Raw genomic sequence first — 18,618 nt, 5'->3', positions numbered from 1 at the left:
GCATATGGGAATATAGGTTTAGGAAAAACAAGCTGGCGTGTTTGATGGTGGTGGATGAAGTCAGCAAATTAATAGAGTTGAACTTAATTATACTTGGAAAGAGTATAATATATATATATATATATATATATATAAATATAATATATATATATATATATAAATTATTTTCACTGAAAGTGTTTCATTGTTTACCAATCAGCCATAACATTCAAACCTAATAGCCTAATATTGTGTAAGTGTCAAGGCATGGACTCTACAAAACCTCTGAAGGTATCTGGCACCAAGACATGGGTGCCCATGACCATGTTATTGATTCAACGGTTATCCTTTCTTGGTGCATTTTTGGTAGGAACTGACCACTGCATACCAGTAAATGGCTTTTTGGTTTCTTATACTCACCCAAGGACTGACTGCTCACATGCTGCCCATATTCCTTCACTTCCAAATTACTTCACTTCAGTGGTTCTAACGTTATGGTTGATGACCTCTGATCTGACTGGCAGCCAGAACACAACATGGTTGTTGAACATGATCATAGTTCATAATCCTTGTAATCCACAAGTAAACAGTAAACAAGCTCCTTCAGGTCACATATGGTCATGGAATGCACATATATCTCATCTCAGGCCACATCTGAAAGTAATGAAACTACAATATTTTATTTATAAATAAATAAGTATCTAGTGTTTGTTTATGTAGCTGTAGCTCCAGTGCTAAGCTAAATACACATCAAACACATCTTGGTTAACTGACTACATCTGGTCTAAGCAAACTACTGTGTAATCTTTTTTTACCCCCCAAAACACCACTTTAACCTGATGCAGAGATTTTTTTTAAAGATTTTTTTTCTGAGCTGTGTGAACACACAAAAAATCTCATCTCATCAAATCAGGTGTGGTTTTAGATGAGATACATATAATCACTGTCATGCAAAAAACACGTATCTTCAAAATGACAGCTTCGCAGAATTGGAAGTCAATGGAAGTCAATGGAAAAATAATTAATTCCAAGCCGTTTTGGAGCATTTCTATTAGTCCACGGATCATGAGATTTATGATATCATGACACAATGTAAAGAACAACGGCCTGAATCAAATTATATAGAAAAAGTAAAACGACAAAAATGGAACATAACAGCGATGATATGCAGTTCTCCTAAAAGTGAAAGTTAGATTTTTCAAACCTTTGTGTTCTGTAGCTCCGAGCTTCCAGTGTGAATGCAGCATAAACTGCAATGGTGATTCACTATAAAAAATTCTCGTATAAATGCTTTACGTAACATGAAGCTAATGAAGTAATTAGAACAGCATGCTACAGTGCTTAAAATGAACAGACAGACAAAGAAGTTTTACATGCAAATAGGCAAATCTACATTAATCAGTGGAGCACCTCTGTGTGTGCTTACAAATATGTTCATGAATGTGTCTCATTAAGAAAGAAGGGGGAAAAGCAGATCACACATTCACATACATTACAACAAGTAATTTACATACTTCAATATATTGTAATAATAATAATAATAATAATCACACTGTACTAACAAACTGTAAATACCACCAGCCATATGCTGGAGGGCCCTCATCCCTCAGGCTCAATAAAACATCTTCATTAGTGTACCTACCTGACTGAACCATCAGCTAAACTGCTAAGCTCTGTTGTTTTAATCCACTATGGTGAAAAACGTCCCTACTCTCTATACAGCACACTGTTTACCTCATCAGCGAACAGATTTAACATCCATGGTGCACTGTGCATCAGATAGGGAGCCAATGTAGGTTAATATGTGAGGTCAGAGCATTTCAGAGCTCTCTACAGCTGTGCAGAGGTAGACAATTCAAACATACATGCATAAAATGTGTTAAGGCCTTAACAAACAGCCCAATACTCCAGCATTCTGAAGCTGGGCATGGCATTTCCAGGATACATAACTCATCTAGGACCCAACAGATATATTGTGTTGGTCATTGAGAAATATCATAAAGATTTTACGGAAACCAAGAAAGTTGTTTTTGGGTATTCTAATTTTAATACTATTTATATTACGCTACTATTTTGCTGAGCTTTAAAAAACGAGAACTCATGATCACATTTAAATATTCACAGTTGACAACAGACAACTACGGATGTACCGGTTTGGGAATTGGGGGATGAGAACTATCTGGATCAGCATTATAGAGAAGCTTAACATTTTTTTATTCCAATATTTATTCATGTTTATATTTATTAAATTTATGCTACACTTTCATGCAGATATTTTAGTGCTGTAGCTCAGCTTCACCTGGAAGTTCCTCTGGAAATGCAAAATAAGTATCAGTTCAAAATATCAAATCTGTCTGATGCTGATATTATTCTGATATCCTTGTGCATCCCTACTGGCAATCCTATGTGTCAGTAAAGTATTGTTTATCTAAAACTATTAGTGACTTTACATTATTCTTCATATAAAATCATATTCCCCCAATAATATTGGATGTCAGAACCTTAAGCTCTCTAACATTTTTATCAGTACTGGTCCTTTTTTCATATCGGTCAGGTCCTACTGAAAATACACTTGCCAGGGAAAAAAAAATGTCTGGAACTGATAAAAGCAACGTCAAATCACAAATTCACAGCAATCACACACTTGATTATGTTTAGCCTTAAGACGTCAGAGTGGTCTTAAATCACAGTGATGCACTGACACACCAGCATAAACCTTGCAGGCTGTTGCATTTTTTTGTCTTTCAGGATGAACGTACGTACATCACACCATGCAACAGTTTAAGCTGGCAATCTTTTTGTTGGGACTTCCAGATAGTTTGGTCACTGAGGCTGGTTCCTTGCGTTCGTGTGTATGCTTGATCACCTCTCTGTAAAAAAGAGAGAGCGCGCGAGAGAGAGTGAAAGAAGAGAGCGAGAGAGAAAAAGAAGGTTTACGATGTGGAAACATACAATGTAGAAGGTCTTTGTAGTTTTTTTTTTTTTTTTTTTGATTAAATGAATGTACTGTGTAAGAAAATGTAAAAACATCTATAATAAATCCTACTACTACTACTACTACTAATAATAAAAATAATAACATAAATAAATAAATAAAATGGCTTGGAATAAGGTTACTAGTGCTAATCATTTTAATACAAATAAAAATAGTTTTATTATTATTATTATTATTATTATTATTATCTGTTCTAATGTGATATGATGTTTTTAGGACACAAACACAATTATTTCTGAGAAATTTTGTTTTGTTTTGTAAAAACACCATAATAGAACAAAAGCAATCTAATATCTTGTTTTTCATGTTTCCTAGCACTTTTTAACCTAGCACTTACATGGATTGCAAGTCACCATTTGCTCCTCATGGGCTCTGCAGCAAGATGCAATTTGAGCAGATCTGCTGCCCCCAAGTGCTAAGTAAGTGGAGCACAGTGCTTTGATGTGGTGTGTTGAGTCTGGACTTTGAAGTTCAGAGGTTTCTACTTAGCTTGTTTAAATGTAAACTTCTTGGAACTCATTTAAAGTTGCTGAGTTTTAACTTAGTAATTCTGGGAAGGGTTGTGGTAGTGGGAGAGTTTTGCTCAGTCTGACTGAAGCAGTACTCCACACAGTGCAAGGACCTCACCGTGCTAAATGAAGGACGGCCTCGACGATGTTTGAGCCCTCCTTTGCACTTGTCTCACAGAAGAGCGAACTGTAGGTCTGTCAAAAGCAAAGTACATGGCGTTTATAGAGTAACTGGACTCGGACCAGAAATTTCAGCAATTTAGTTCAGAGATTCATTTCCAAAATGCTACATTAGATCAGGGTTCCCACTTAGGTCTTTTCCATGACATTTTTTATGACTCCCATATATCACAAGATACATACAGTGAGCGTATTTAAAGGCTTTAGTTAATGTACTAATTTTCCATAACATGTGGGTACCCTGTAGATCTCCCTACTGTCCCCTACATATGTCAGACTGACACATGGCTCAAGGCAACAGTAGTCCAATCACTATTACTGAAGGATCTCAGGACTCTAAAGACTGAAAAGGTTGGAAATGCAGGCTCATATAGATCGTAAACAATTTAAGGGTAAGGGTAGAAGCCGGCACTTTTTCTTTCTGATTCAGGTATTAAAACCATGTTTATAAAAGAGTACCAAGTTAAGGGTTCTTAACACTGAAAAAAGAAGCTCTTTCTGAAACCAAATGATACTGCTTAAATAATCCTTTGTAGTACCTTCATTTTTAAGAGTCTACCCCTCAGGTAGAACTAATATCACATTAGAAAGTGTGAGCGTGTACTATTTCAGTCTTGGTTTGTTACAGAACTACCCTTTCTGCTCATATTGGCCTGATCCATGTTCTTTTTGTAGTAATTATAATATTTTAATTACATTGGAATGATATAGTAAAAAGACAGTAAGGTTTCTAAGGGTTAACTGAATTAGTTTCGCCAGGCTCGATCATTACCCACACAGGCCACATGGGAAGGATGTGCAAATGTTTAATGATGTAAGTGTCACAATGCTAAACACCCTCACCATGGCTAACTTCTCTCCGTAGCTAGTTGGGATGCATGTGATGCCGTCCTGAAGAGCCTGCTGCCGTAGATCTGTCTTATTCCCCACCAGCATAATGGGGACATCATCCTGGGACACATCCTGGAGGCATAGAGAGCTTAAGTCAACAGCGGTATTGAAGTTGTGTAACATGTAGATGAGATTAAAATGAGGAGTCTGAAATCATTTCAGCTTCTAGCACTGTCACCACACCACACACTCAGGGTATCAAATCCCTAAATAATAATCGGAGATCATAAGTTTTATTTAACATTAAGTCATAAACATTTGGACATACCTCTATGATGTCAACCCACTCGCGCACATTCAGAAAGCTCCTCTCACAGGTGACATCGTAAAGCAGGAGAACGCCATCAGCTCGTCTGAAGTAGGATTTAGCAATACTTCTGAACCTGCAGAGAGGAAACGATTTGACTTCACATTCCTACACCACCCATTAAACCAACACAGCAACTAAAAGACACCCAGGAAAAAACCCTGTTTACACAAACAATGCGGCCCACCCTCAGTTTACACAAAGTTTCTTCTGTTGATGTTAAAAGTGATTTAGAAGAGGAGAGAGCTTTGGGTTGGGATTTAGGAAGATTTTTAATATGATCACTTAAAGCTAAAGGAAGGATTTGTTCTGCTGGAACTAACGCTAGAACTGCTTATTAAAGCCCCTGGGAACACATTTTAGTAAACTGATTTTTTTGTAAACTTTTTTGTAGACTAAACTTGGGTGTTAACGGAAGCATTCTGCGAAGTTTAAATATAAGAGTTTACTGAGGTTCTGATATCTGTTACTGAATTAACAGTCCATATATAGATATAAACTCGAGCTGCAGCCCTGCATGCACCGTCGCTCCTCCCATCCGGCGACTATCTCTCTGCTTTAGCGGTCAACTACACTCTGTGCCAGTAGGACAGAGTACAAGTGGGACCTCCCCTGCTTTGGTGCTGTGTCTACCTCCTGTCTGTTCCAGCACACAGCTGCTAAATTCCGCAGTCATGGATGCGAGGGACAATGTTGCATGCAGGGTAGCAGCTTCCCCAGTCAGGAACCAAGCTTTAGCTCCCCAGGTTGCTCAGACAAAGAGAGGGTGGAGTGTTGCAATTGGTCAGAGGTATGCTGACCTAAACGTGACCCACTTTTAGGACTGCTCATTCTACACTGAGAGGAGAGCAAAACTAAAATACAACAGACATTTATTAGACTTTGGGAAGGTACTCATAAGACATACTTTGTACATTGACACTGGGGGAGCCAGATTAACTTAATTAGAATGAAAGACTGCAAGGGGCTTTAAGGTTTTAGGAAACTGGCTTACGGACTACTTACTATGGGTGGTGTATTATTATTATTTAGAGTAATAGAGCTTTAGAATAGAGTTACAGAATTATGGGTAATTGTGTATGATTTACAAAATTTAGAATTGGGATTTATTATTAAGGCCACACTCTAGGCTCACCTCTCCTGTCCTGCTGTATCCCAAAGCTGTAACACTGTTGGCACTCCGTCCACCACAAGAGTCTTCATTTGAAAATCAACTCCTATATAAACATGTAAAAAAGAAATAAATATATAACTACATACACTTATATTACGGCTTTATAACAGTTTTTTGTGTAGTTTTTAAAAGTGTGCTTGGTCAATCTTACCGAGAGTGGCACTGGTGGTGCCTTTAAACTCATTCTTGCAGAGGCGCAGAAGGAAGCTGGACTTTCCCACAGCAGCATCGCCCGCTAACACAATCTTATAGGTCTTATCAGATGCTTGTGGCTTCTCCACTAGCTCATCTTTTTCTCTCTGTAGAAACAAGCCTTAGTTTAAATAGTGTAACAATGCATATAACAATAAATAGTCATGTGAAAATTTAGGATACCCCATTAAAACTTTTAACACATATTTAAACCTCTGGACATTTATTCCCCATTAATATTAAAAGATGTAGGTAATATAACTAAACACAAACAAAATGTCTTTACATTTGATCAAATTACATTTGTACAGTGCAATTCATAGAAATGTTTTCCTGTGGGGAAGAAGTTGGAGAAGGAGATGGGTAAATAGTCAGATTATATATAAATGCCCTAAATATATGGGATATCATAACTCTCTACGCAGGCCATTAGGAAAGACACAAAACACCAATGCAATGGTATGCTGGTATGAATAGTATGAATAGCTGTATGCTGGGCCTGTTACCTCAGAGAAGATGGCAGACAGGCATTTCTTCCCTGACACAGTGGCAGCTGGCTGTACTATGGTCCAGTTTTGAACCGACTCGCTGTCTGATCCACATGCTGTCTCCTCTTGCACCTCTGGCACCTGAGAAGGCAAGGCAGATTAAAACCAGCAACCCAGTCTGAAAACACAGACCTCAGACTGACTCGTAATGTCACAGTATGCACACAGCCTCAAGTGTTTATGAACAGCCTTTAGCTTGTTAGTTAATAAGAACCTAATTAACGACTGGGGAGCCAAGCAACTGATTAACTACTTATTGATACAGTGCTTTAAACAACAGTCATTGTCCATAAATACCCTTACACATTACACATCTCTCACCTCTGTGTCTGACGTTTCTCCAGACTGGGTGGTGTCTGTATCTACCGGTTGAGTGGGGCTTTTGTATGTGCTCTCATGCTCCGAGTCATAGCCATTGTTGGAGCGGAGAGTGGACATGCCGCTGTCCACGCAGCTCTCAGGCAGACTGTCCAACTCACAGCTGTGTCGGCGCATGGGGTCACACAGTGCCAGAGCCAAAGAGTCACAGCTCTGCCTGCACAGATGCTCCATTACCTGCATCTGATCGTAGTCATCTTCACCACACACATTGCAGCACCTACAGGACAAAAGAAAACAATCCGGCAACAAACAAGAACTGTCACATACTGTATCTACTGATGAATATTCATTTGACTTCTATTATTCATTATACTTATACATATGCATTGATTGCTCCTAAAGGTGGCAAAGAAGGAGTATTATTGAGTATTAAAAGTTGTTATTTCATTAATAAACAGTAAGTATGTGACTTTGTTTAGGGCAAAACAAAAATGCCCAGATTTAGTTTGACACGCCTATTTACAATCCTGTTATTTTGCCAAAGAACTAAACTATTTTTATTGCCTAGTTTACATCACATACAGGAGCACATAGCCTATCCTAACCTGGCCTAGCCTGGCTTTTAAGAATGTAACATGTGTGCAGCTAGGCAACTAAAGAGATGGTAAAGTCTGGAAGGGTTAGCTTTCAGCCTAGCACTCCACGAACGCCGCTTTATCAGCTTCCCTAGCTCACTCTCCTTGGCCAGTTGTCGCACAAGGCTAGCTTCACTGGCTTCCTGTGACTCGCCTCTGAGTGGTGCTTTGCCCAGTTGACTACCGTTAGCTTTCAGTCGCTTGCATATTCTCCCGAAGTAGCCGTTACGTTTAGTCTTAAAAAAACTTGCTAGCAGGCTGGATGTATGCAAGTTAAGTCTGTTAGTGTTGGGGTTTTGGAATTGGCCCATTTTATAGCCCGGTTTTACTTGTGTGTTTTGCATTCGACACAACAGTGTTTGACACTCACATCCATGCACGAAATTCTCATGATTTAACATTGAAAACATAAATACAATTCCATTCTACTAGTATAAACTCAAGCCTACCTTTCAAAATATGGAGCGCACAAGCTTTTTCTTCTAGCCATAGTACTTCCTGGAGATAATCGCTGAAAGGGAAAAAAAAATCCTGCATGGTAACGGCATTCGTTTGGATAAATACACGCATACCTTTAACCACAGTTGTTCCCCACCTAATCTTAACCTCCCAAGTGACACTAGGGGAGCTCATTGTCTGAGTTTAATCCTGAACTGTTTCTTACACATGTATTAAACCATCTGCAAACTGCTGTGAGTCTACGCTTAATGTAACTTTGTGGACACAGGAGAGCCGAGAATTCAGAGCTCAAATGATCCATTGAAAGTGCCTACCTGACCCTTGTTTTTGGCCTGGCTGTTCTCCAGGGTTGCGCGTAAGCCATCATTGCTGTCGTGAAGCTTCCGGTTTGCTAACCTAACAAAATACAACAATGTCAACAGAGCACATACATTTTTACCAGAACCAGCAAGTAAATTAAGCCACTGCTGTTGCTAAAGCTCTCTCATATTTGCTGTGCAACAACCATCAGCGTCTGACAGCATGTATCTTCAGTTTAACAGCAAGTAACCTACAGAATTGCTGTCGTGATGAGAATCAAATAAAACTTGACCCAGTTATTTCTGTGTGTGTGTGTGTGTGTGTGTGTGTGTGTGTGTGTGTCTTTCTCAAATAGAGGCAGACATTGTCAGATGTTTTCTGCTACAACTTACTGCAGCATCTCAATCTGTCTCTCCAGGTTGTCCCTCTCCTCTGCAAAACACCTCATCAAGGCTTCGTCTCTGAAACATGTAACAAATAAGCATTATTACATAATTAATGTAATATATTATTAATAGCATGCAAAAACCTTGCACCCCCCCTCCTTTTTGACTTATGCAATTTTACAGCCTACTGATCTTTTAGGCCAAATGTTTGGAGATTATAGCATGTAGTAATCTATAGATATAGCAATATAAGAAATTTGAACTAAGACATGTTAACCAACCATCACAAAAAACATGGGCAGTGGAGTTGGTTTCATTTTTGCATATTTGTTTTTCAATAAAATTTCCAATGATACAAAAAAAATATTTTTAACAAATAAAAAAAATAAAACGCACATGCAAACTAAAAGCCCTTAAAAATCTCTTTGAAACTGATGTACAGCATGTTCATTTCTTTCATACCTACTATAAGAGCTCAAAGTCTGTTTACAAATTACATTGCAAGTGGCAATGATCTGTGGGTCCAAGCACCAAATGCCATTGAGAAGCTAGCAGAACACAAGGAATGGGCATTGTTAGAATAGCTTCTCATATAATAGCTTTATAATAAATGTAGGGCTTTGTAACCCTCACCAAAATATCAAGTTTACAAAGAGAACAGAAACTCTCTCAACTTTCAAGTGTACAAATATTTTATTATAATATTAAGTAATTTTGGTCCTTTCTATTGGTCCATTCATGACATTTCAATAAAGTGTAAAGACAAACGGTTGAAAGACAAATAAGAGAAAGAAAGAGAAATACAGATACAAGGACAACAACTTTTATGTAATCATGCTATTATTTATACCTATGTCTACCTCAAATATATGTAAGGAATATTTTATACACACACACACACACACACACACACACACACACACACACACAGAGAAAAAGACTGAGCCATGCAAAGGCATTCACAATTTTGTCTCTTGGACTTGGTTGCTAGGCAACAAGGTCACAAAATTCCTTAGGCGTGTGGTGTCACTCCAGGATATCCTGCTCTTGTGACACCAGCACAGCAAACAGCTGTAGGAGTGGCCAGACAGAGACAGCGTGCAAAGGGGATCACTGTCTGTCTGTGTGACTCACACACTGGAATTAGACATCTGTCACTTAGCCCCTGACAGTTTACCTACGGCCCACGGCTCTACTGTAACGCCGCCCCAATTACACTGTTCACACTGCCAATTCTGAGAGGCTGGATGCCATTTTCACTTACAGTCTACATTTATAAGGTGTGAATGCTAAAGCAGACTTTGACAAGAAATACGCTAAACACTCAAATACAGACTCAGAAAAAAAACCCTCACCGTTCAAAGTTAATGCTCTGGTCAGTGAGATCACTTTTAATAGAGTCCAGCTCACTCTGCAGAAATGCTACATTGGTGTGACACTCCAGCAACTCCTGCTTCAGCTTCTGGTTTTGCTGAGACAAGGGGAAAACAGTAGGAACTCATCCAATTATTTATTTATTGTATTATTTAATTAATTATTTAGTTATTTATTGATCTATTAGAGCTAAACATATTGCTCCGAACTCTCTATGTTCTGTTTAATGACAAAAGGGTGTTGTCTTACCAGTGTGAGCTCATTATTCTTTCGCTTCAGTGCTGCATTCTCCTCTTGGAGATTAGTGTGCTTGTTTTGGTCTTCAGTCTGTGAATGACATGTAAAAAAAATATGTTATCCAGGTGCTTCTGTTTAATGCAACACGGCAAGTGATCAGCCCATTTGCGCAGGGAACCAGAGGACTGTTAAAATCAGAATGAATTGTACATTAAAAAAAAATACAATTTGCAGGATTTACACAGTAAAAGTGTGGGACAGAAGGTCACTACTGTCACGAGTACTAATGGAGTTTTATGGGGTTCCACAGTAATGTAAAGACATATTTCTGTTATATAAAACAGAATTTAAGTGGAGTTAAGAAATAACTGTAAATCTTTAGAAGGGGGACATACCAGAAACCCCTCCTCCACCCAAACAAGTTCTACAAACACACATTCATATATAGCTTATATATAAAATGATTTTATTATGTAGAAAGATTCCTAAAATGCTTTAGACATAAACTGAGCTTGATATCCACACAACCTTAAGCTCATAATGACTTAAAACCCATACTCAAAACATACATACTCATACCAATTACATGTATGTAACCAAATATTATACAGCAATTAATAAATAATATTAAGGCTTAATATTATAGCTGGATGATAGTCTTAGAGTCATGAAATGAACACTGAGGGGGTCCTCACCATCTGCAGAATGCGAATCTTTTGCTGTAACTCAGTCAGCTGAGTTTCATAGTGCTGTTTCATACTGGTCAGCGTTGCCTCTGCCTTCTTGGACTCCTGAAACGGACCAAAAACACATAGCACATCTTAATAACTAAAAAGAAACAAAAATAGAGATTAAAAAATATATTAGAGGTGTGGTGTGATGTCTCCAGTATAAATCTTTAGCTTTATTCATTTCCAGAGAACAGTGTGTAAAGATGTTCAGCCAACACATAACTCCAAACCACTAAAACACAATGAAGAGAGACACGTTTTCTTGCTGTTATATTCTCATCAGGAGACTTGGACCAAGGTAAACCACACAAACTGCTTGAAAGTAGCTCAGGATAAAAATACCACGTTATCAACTGTTTGCTCTAACCTGTTCCCATGACGTACTGGACTCACGGTTACTGCTTCACTTTAAAACGTGACATTCATTTAAGAAGGTTACTGTTTGACATAAGTACTTTATTTAAAAACTCATATTTTAGCTATTTAAAATGATAAACTTTTGACATGTGACAAGAGGTTCCTGCTAGTTAATGTAACAGTGTTTGTTAAGAACCTAGAAGGAAACTAACCAGCTACTGTACAGATGAGTAAACAAAGCCAGGTCAGTGGAAGTTACATAACTAGATAAGTTATGCTGTAGGAACACGAGTTAAAGATTAAGAACAGGGTTAGGGGCAGGAGCAGACACAAGACTACCGAATTTCCCAGCCCTAAAACTTTGACGGCGTGGTTAAATAAAGACCTGGACATCATCCAGAACACTCACATGAGAAGGCTGATTGCATTATAGCAGGGCAAGTTCACCTGTTCACCTGTGCTCGTTCATCTGTTCTTATCTCCAATACCGCAAAAACGGTGTCTACGTGTCCATAGAAACAATACAAATACCAGCACTCAGTTTGGGTCAGTGTCTGTATAAAAGAACTGAAATCTATTAATCTGTTATTATTATGAATAAAATACACATCACATACATTATTGGCTATCTAGCTTTTCTAAATGGTTTAATAATAAATGGGTATGTTTTCTTTATCAGTTCGTAATAAACAGTGATTTAATGACCAATGCATCAATAACGACGCCTCCATGTACACAGAGCTTAATGCTTCAGGTGAAGACGTGTTACTCCAAGCTTATGTGTGTTTTTTGTTTTTTTTTTCGAAAGACTGCATAATTCCTGCTAGAAAGTTTGGAGGTGTAAGTCCAAATGTATTCCATTCCACAGCTCCGGTGAGGGAGAATTTTGGCTTTAATCTGAATGAGCGAGTAGAGCATTGACATGAACGATGAGCTGGCCTGTCAGCACTGTTTTCAAACAGTGGCGATAAAAAAAGGCAATGCAGCTACCCTAAAGGATCATCTAAACCATAAGCATCCCATCCAGTTTTCGGAGCTGGAGAGGAGCAGTTGGAGAGCAGCCTTCCCGACAGTTGGCTTTTACAGATGCAGATGCTATGTATACACACACTCACACACACTCACACACACTTTATTACACACAATTATTTCTGGGAAAATCAGTATCGATAAATCAGCCAAAATAAATTGGTCGTCACTCCACTTTGCATAAAGTTGATCTAGAAGTTGAGAGAGCAGGGGGAGCAGGGTATGCTCTAAATTCTTTAAAACCACCTCCAGCGGCGCAGCCATCTAAGAACTGGCCCCATTACCAGGACCTTGCTGGTTTGATGCCTTGTGATGACAAAGCCATGTGTGTGTGGCTGGGAGTTCCAGAGAGCATATCTGGCCTCGCCTTTTTAGGTGAGTAGGATGGCCCTTTGTCTCCCCCCCAACACTCAGTCATCTGCTAGCTAATGTTACAGAGCTGGCAGCTAGTGTGCTCCTCCAAGTTTGTTTTGCTGTCCAATAACATTGCATTAGCGGTAGTTTCAATACATGTGGTGACTGGCTTCATGTGAGTTGGAGGAAGCACATGCTAGCTTTTATAATATGGTGGTCTTTTGTAATATTGTAATATTTTGTAACATTAAATGGAAACACCTTCCTGCATCGCTCTTATCAACTTATCAAAACGATTTGTCTCGTTTCAGCAAGTACCAAATGCCTTTGTCTTAGCCGAACATCTTAGGAACAGTTCTGCTAACTTATATCTGGACAAAAAGAAGACAAGAACAAGAGTTGGATTAACTGGCAGCGCTGTCCTGACCTGCATGCGCGTGTTTCTCTCTGTCGCATGAATGCGTTGGTCCATCTCCTCTTCCATCTCGCTCAGCTGAATGGTAGCCTGGTCCTGAGCCCTGGGGAACACACATAGCAGCACCACTGCATGAAACAAGCCATGGGTGGCGTACTCATAAACAGTAAGAGTACTATTCACTAACATGTTTAGTTTAGTTACCCAGTAGGCAGGTCCAATGCTCCAAGCAGAACCAGTATTAAAAAGCATAGCAGAATCTGTGTAAAGTAACTGTGTAAAGCCTTTTTTCCACTTTACCCAGCCTTGCATATGAGGAGGGCCTGTAAGAGAGTTAAATGTACTAGTGAAGTGTGTGAATATTTTATATGCATTCAAACCTTTTAACAGCCAGTGCCAGGTGCTCCATTTCTGTGTTCTGGAGCTTGATCTCTCGGATGAAGTTAAGCACGACTCTCTCATACTGAGGAATGATTCGGGCCTCAGTTAGACTGATGTTCTGATATAGAGTCGACACCTGGTCAATTCTACACACACACACACACACACAAATACACACAAACACACACACAAAGGCTAGTCATGTAGTCAGACATGTTTAGGGACTGGAAACATGCAGAAATGTGAGTCTTGTAATTCTAGGATTAAATACAGGCCTGAGTTAATGGCAATATGCACATCTTTCAGAAACAAAGAATAACTAAATAATATAATTGACTTGTGACCGTTCCCAATCTGAATGACTAAATTCTGAAGATAAGTCAAATAACTGTATAATCTGTACACTGTCATACAGTGTGCAGGTATTGCAAAGATAATTACTAAACTGTGCCCATTTAATAAAATGTATTAATTTTGCTGTTCTCTCTCATTACCACATCTTATCTTATTTGGGTTTTTATCCAGGTCATGAGGACAATGGCATTTTCCATTATAACAGCAGAGGTGTGAACAATTATGTGATTTAAAAACACATCATGAATCTGACATTGACTTCTTGTTTCTCAGGAACTATTTTCTTTAATTCTCAGAAAAATATTGATAAATATGGCCCATCTTTTTTACTTACACTCTTTATAATTTTTCGAAAAGGAGCTTTAAATAGAGACCTTATTTGCTGGCAAAAAGCACTAGTTATCTTTTGTACTTTTTTATTTTTAATTCCTGTCCTGTTGCCAATATGTAGAAAATCATATGGAATTGACACTCGACTCCCAACACATGCAATTGGAGTCAACAATAACATCTCTGGGACTAAAACAGCCCCAGAGGTCACAAAAGAAGTGTAAGTGTAATGTTGAATGACAAAATTCTGCCAGAGTCACTGTCCCGGACAAAGATTATTAAGCCTAGCTCAAGACTACGGGAATTTCCAGCAGAGCACCACAACTGACGATGTGACGGAGTAATTCACTGGGCATAATGTCCGTGGAATCCCAGGAATATATTTGCACAGCTGATATCATTTGCGCCCCCTTAAGCCCACATAAATTCTTAAGTACACAGACTGTAGGTTTTACATAAAACTATGCATGAGACTGCTAAACAGGGCTAAAAGAGCCAGAAATAGAGACCATGGCAGTAGCAGAACTAAAATGAATTAACTACAGTACAGACACAGTGGTTATTTTTTCCAGATAATTCAGCTCTGGGTTCCGGAAATGAATCAAATTGGGTTGTTTTTAGCTCAGCATTATTTTTAACTGCACACCTGATTTTGGGCTGAACTATGGCATTATGCTTGGTTGATTGGTTCCTTTCTACGTCATAATGCTGTGCTCTCTGTACTTTAATTGATACATAAACTGATCAGGGATATCTTGGTTTTCTTATGAAAGAGCATGTTCATCAGTGGCCACATGACAATGCTGTCCTTTTCAATTGTATAATATGCTGTCTCAGTTGATGATGTTTTGAAGTAATGGGTCAAAACATCATCATCTAAAAGGGGCACTAATTGATGTTCCCTCAGCTGGAGCATAGCAATATGGTGGTCTGGGCCATCCCCAGCCTTTAGCTCAAACAACCTCATCTATTCAGTCATAAGATTCAAGCCACATTCTCAAACAAGCACCATGACTTGAACCACAGCACTGAACTAATCTCAGTCGAACTAATCCAGATTGACCATCGATGGTGACATAAGTGTCAAGAACAAATCTTTTATAGAATTAAAGACCAGAAAGTCTTATACATACTCAAATAAAGGTGAAAGTGAGCCTTCACAGACTTACTCAATGAAAGTACTGGAATATCTTTCTAAATCAACTCATGCTTATCAGATTACACAAACATTTCAATACCGAATTGCTGTGAGTCGCATCTGGCAAACAGGCCATGATGAGTTTATATATATTCCAAGCAGGTGTGTTATATTTTTCAAATAGAGTCTTGTCTTTTATTAGGTACACTGGCCTGATTATTATGAATCTTCTTAACTTCTAACACAAGCATTACCAGTCCTCCTCATGGAATTCTACCATCCTATTTCTCAGTTTAGCCAGATATCTTAGCCAGACATCCTAAGATTAAGCCTGTCCAATAGGAAAAGGGCTGAAAGACATTCATCTGGGAAAGTCCTGAAATTATCTTGCTTAATAAGCAATCCTGCTTTGTGAAATTCCCCCAGTTTCACTTTTAACACAAGTCTGACACAGCTGATACAGCCAGCCAAGGCATTCTGAAGGCAGTAATTGTTTAGCATATAGCAACGATTCAGCATTTTCACCCAATTTGATATATTTTCTGAAGAATCTAAGATTGAAAGGCAATTGCATTGCTAGGTCAAAACTGGCAGGTTGCAGCATTCAGCTGCAGCATTTTAGGTATACTATGAAAATGACTTGCGGATGCCAAAACATTAGACTGCAGGCAGCTATAAACAAGGAAAACGAACTTCATCAGAAGCATGTATCAATCTTCATTTGGGTACCTGGAAACCGAAGGACAGTACAGCAGTTAGGGCTGACTAAATGACAGATGTGAACTCAAGACGAAGTAAACTCTTAGAATTTGTGAGGAAAGTGAGGAAAAGGTTGGAGAGGGGCGGCTTGAGCAGCGGCTCCTTGTCATTTAAAGGAAAAGGCTCTTGAACTAGGGCTGTTTAGACAGGGTGAGAAAGACACTGCTGGCACGTTATGGCTGTTATGGATGAACCTGTGAATAAAAAACAAACAAACAAACAAACAAACAAACATCTGAACAATGAACTTTTCTAAATGTAGCTATATTGTGGACGAAGCACTTCTCATGTTGTTTCTCTGGGAAGGTTTAGTTGTAACACCATGTTAAACTAACCCTGCCGTGTAGAGGCTATTTCCTAAGCCCGCCTAGCTCTTACTGTACTGTACTGTACTTACTGACATTATAATGTAAGTTACTGGCTTCTGTATTACAGATACACATACACTCAACTCAGTAAAGTAAAAGCCAGAGTTCTTTATATGGTACAACATCTGGTTTTGGGTTAACCTTGAGGTAGACTAGATATATATCTGGACAAATATGGTCAATATTCACAGGAAAAGGACAAAGCAATATCTGAGTTAGCTAGCTAGCTACATTTAACCCTAGAGCTACTTCCCTCAGAGCACCTCAGCCAAATCTTTTATATAAATATATATATATATATATATATATATATATATATATATATTTTTTTTTTTTTTTTTTTTTTTTTTTTTTTTAATGTATAAAAGAATGAAAGTCTATATGTAAACTGAATATTATTATTTTTATCAAATATCTAATAAGGTCACATATACTGTAACTGTATATTTAAAGGTTTATTCATGTACCCATTTTTCCTCATGTATTTTTAATGGAGTATTTACTCATTTCAATTAGTTTTTTATTATTATTATTATTATTATTATTATTATTATCAATTAATATTTTATTATTTTACTCTGGACTGCTTTAGAATTTCATTTTACACCAAAACCATCCCAAAAAGAGAGAGAGAGAAAAAAAAATGATCAAGAATTTTTTTTTTTTAATGCAAAGGAATTCAGCAAACCTGAGGATAGCTCAGGTCACTCTGCTGTTGCCATAACTGAGACTTATCAAACCAGGTGCATCCTGCTTCTCCTTACTCCTTACCGGGGAATGAACTTCTGCTGCTCCCCGAGCCTGGACCTGAAGTCCTCCCAGGCCAGAGAAAAGGCTTCTGTCCCCTTGCATTGTTCGTCCATTTCTTCTTCCATGTCTTGTTGTTGTTCTTCTTCTTCTCGTTTCATGAAGTTCTCCGCCGTCTGGAAGCCCTTGACAAACTCATCCAGGTTTATAGCCCCGTCCTGGTCCGTGTCCAGTTTGCTGAAAATCGCATCTGCGTCCTCTGAACGGACGTGGAGCTCTGAACAGAGTCTGAAGAACTCACCCTTTTCAATCCGTCCCGAATTATCTGCATCACACGACCTGAAGAGCGAGCCAAGGCTCTGGGTTTGACCATCTGACTCCATCCACTGAAGGCTTTCTCCTCGGTGGAAATATCCCATTTAGTGGTTAAAGGAACATTTACTCATGGCTGTCGTTTCAAAAGAAAAAAAGAAAAGAAAAAAAAGAAGAAAATCCCCCTAAAATATGTCCAGTCGAGGCAGTGATACTTTCTGAGGAAACGTTAGCTAGACGTTTCTTCTCATTCTCGATACTTTTGGGGCTGTTTTTTTTTTTTGGTCGACGTGAGCTGTCCGCTTCTTTAGCTTAGCACAGACTCTTATACTGGAGGTAGGTAAACAAGTGTGAGGTGAACAGGTGGGAAGGCCAGTTTACCTCAGCACAGGTTTTTTGGCCCACATTAGCTCACAGTTCCACAGTCAAGTTAAACCCTTCATTAAAACACTGTGGGGTTTCGTCTACACAACGTTGTCCTTCTGACTGACTGATTTATTTATTTCGTTCAACTTTCGGTTGTCAGTCAAAACAAGAAAACGTGTGGCGAAAACCTGGTGCAGGACAATTTCACCACACCAGATGGAGACAAAACACTGAAAATGAAGGTTCTTTAAACGAGGTTTATTCATGTACTTATTTTTCCTCATTTACTTATTTTAAATAAACTTAAATAAAATTTTAAATAAACTTAAACTTAAACATAAACTTACTTTATTTACTAATTTTATTATTTTACTCTGGACTGCTTTAGAATTTCATTTTACACCAAAACCATCCCAAAAAGAGAGAAAACAAAAAAAACACATAAACAACTTTAATTTCTATGCTGACAGACGTTGAATTTACCAAGAAT

The 18,618-nt window shown here is 38.4% G+C and overlaps 1 protein-coding gene across 1 annotated transcript; it reads right to left on the bottom strand.

Moving 5' to 3' along the window:
• Positions 1-1,341: 1,341 nt before the first annotated feature.
• On the bottom strand, positions 1,342-18,068 carry rasef (RAS and EF-hand domain containing). The gene is made up of 17 exons (XM_072681077.1): positions 17,475-18,068; positions 13,754-13,900; positions 13,386-13,476; positions 11,183-11,278; positions 10,500-10,577; positions 10,232-10,347; positions 8,883-8,951; positions 8,505-8,586; positions 8,181-8,242; positions 7,097-7,373; positions 6,734-6,856; positions 6,187-6,334; positions 5,997-6,078; positions 4,823-4,937; positions 4,507-4,626; positions 3,602-3,678; positions 1,342-2,849 (listed from the first exon to the last, which is right to left on the bottom strand). Exons 1-17 carry the CDS (start codon positions 17,867-17,869, stop codon positions 2,744-2,746), a joined length of 2,184 nt encoding a protein of 727 aa, XP_072537178.1. The 5' UTR covers positions 17,870-18,068; the 3' UTR covers positions 1,342-2,743.
• Between the last annotated feature and the right edge of the window lie 550 nt (positions 18,069-18,618).

Source organism: Salminus brasiliensis, chromosome 6 (assembly GCF_030463535.1).
Source record: "Salminus brasiliensis chromosome 6, fSalBra1.hap2, whole genome shotgun sequence".
Classification (NCBI taxonomy): Eukaryota; Metazoa; Chordata; class Actinopteri; order Characiformes; family Bryconidae; genus Salminus; species Salminus brasiliensis.
The sequence above is the reverse complement of the archived record's forward strand: the minus strand, read 5'-3'. Positions and strand labels throughout refer to the sequence as shown.

Excerpts from the sequence above, each read along its gene's own strand:
- rasef (XM_072681077.1), bottom strand. The coding sequence starts at position 17,869 with ATGGGATATTTCCACCGAGGAGAAAGCCTTCAGTGGATGGAGTCAGAT. Across the intron at positions 13,901-17,474 it reads CAGCAGAAGTTCATTCCCCG|AATTGACCAGGTGTCGACTC; the intron begins GTAAGGAGTAAG and ends GTGTGTGTGTAG. Across the intron at positions 13,477-13,753 it reads CTGGCACTGGCTGTTAAAAG|GGCTCAGGACCAGGCTACCA; the intron begins GTTTGAATGCAT and ends TGTGTTCCCCAG.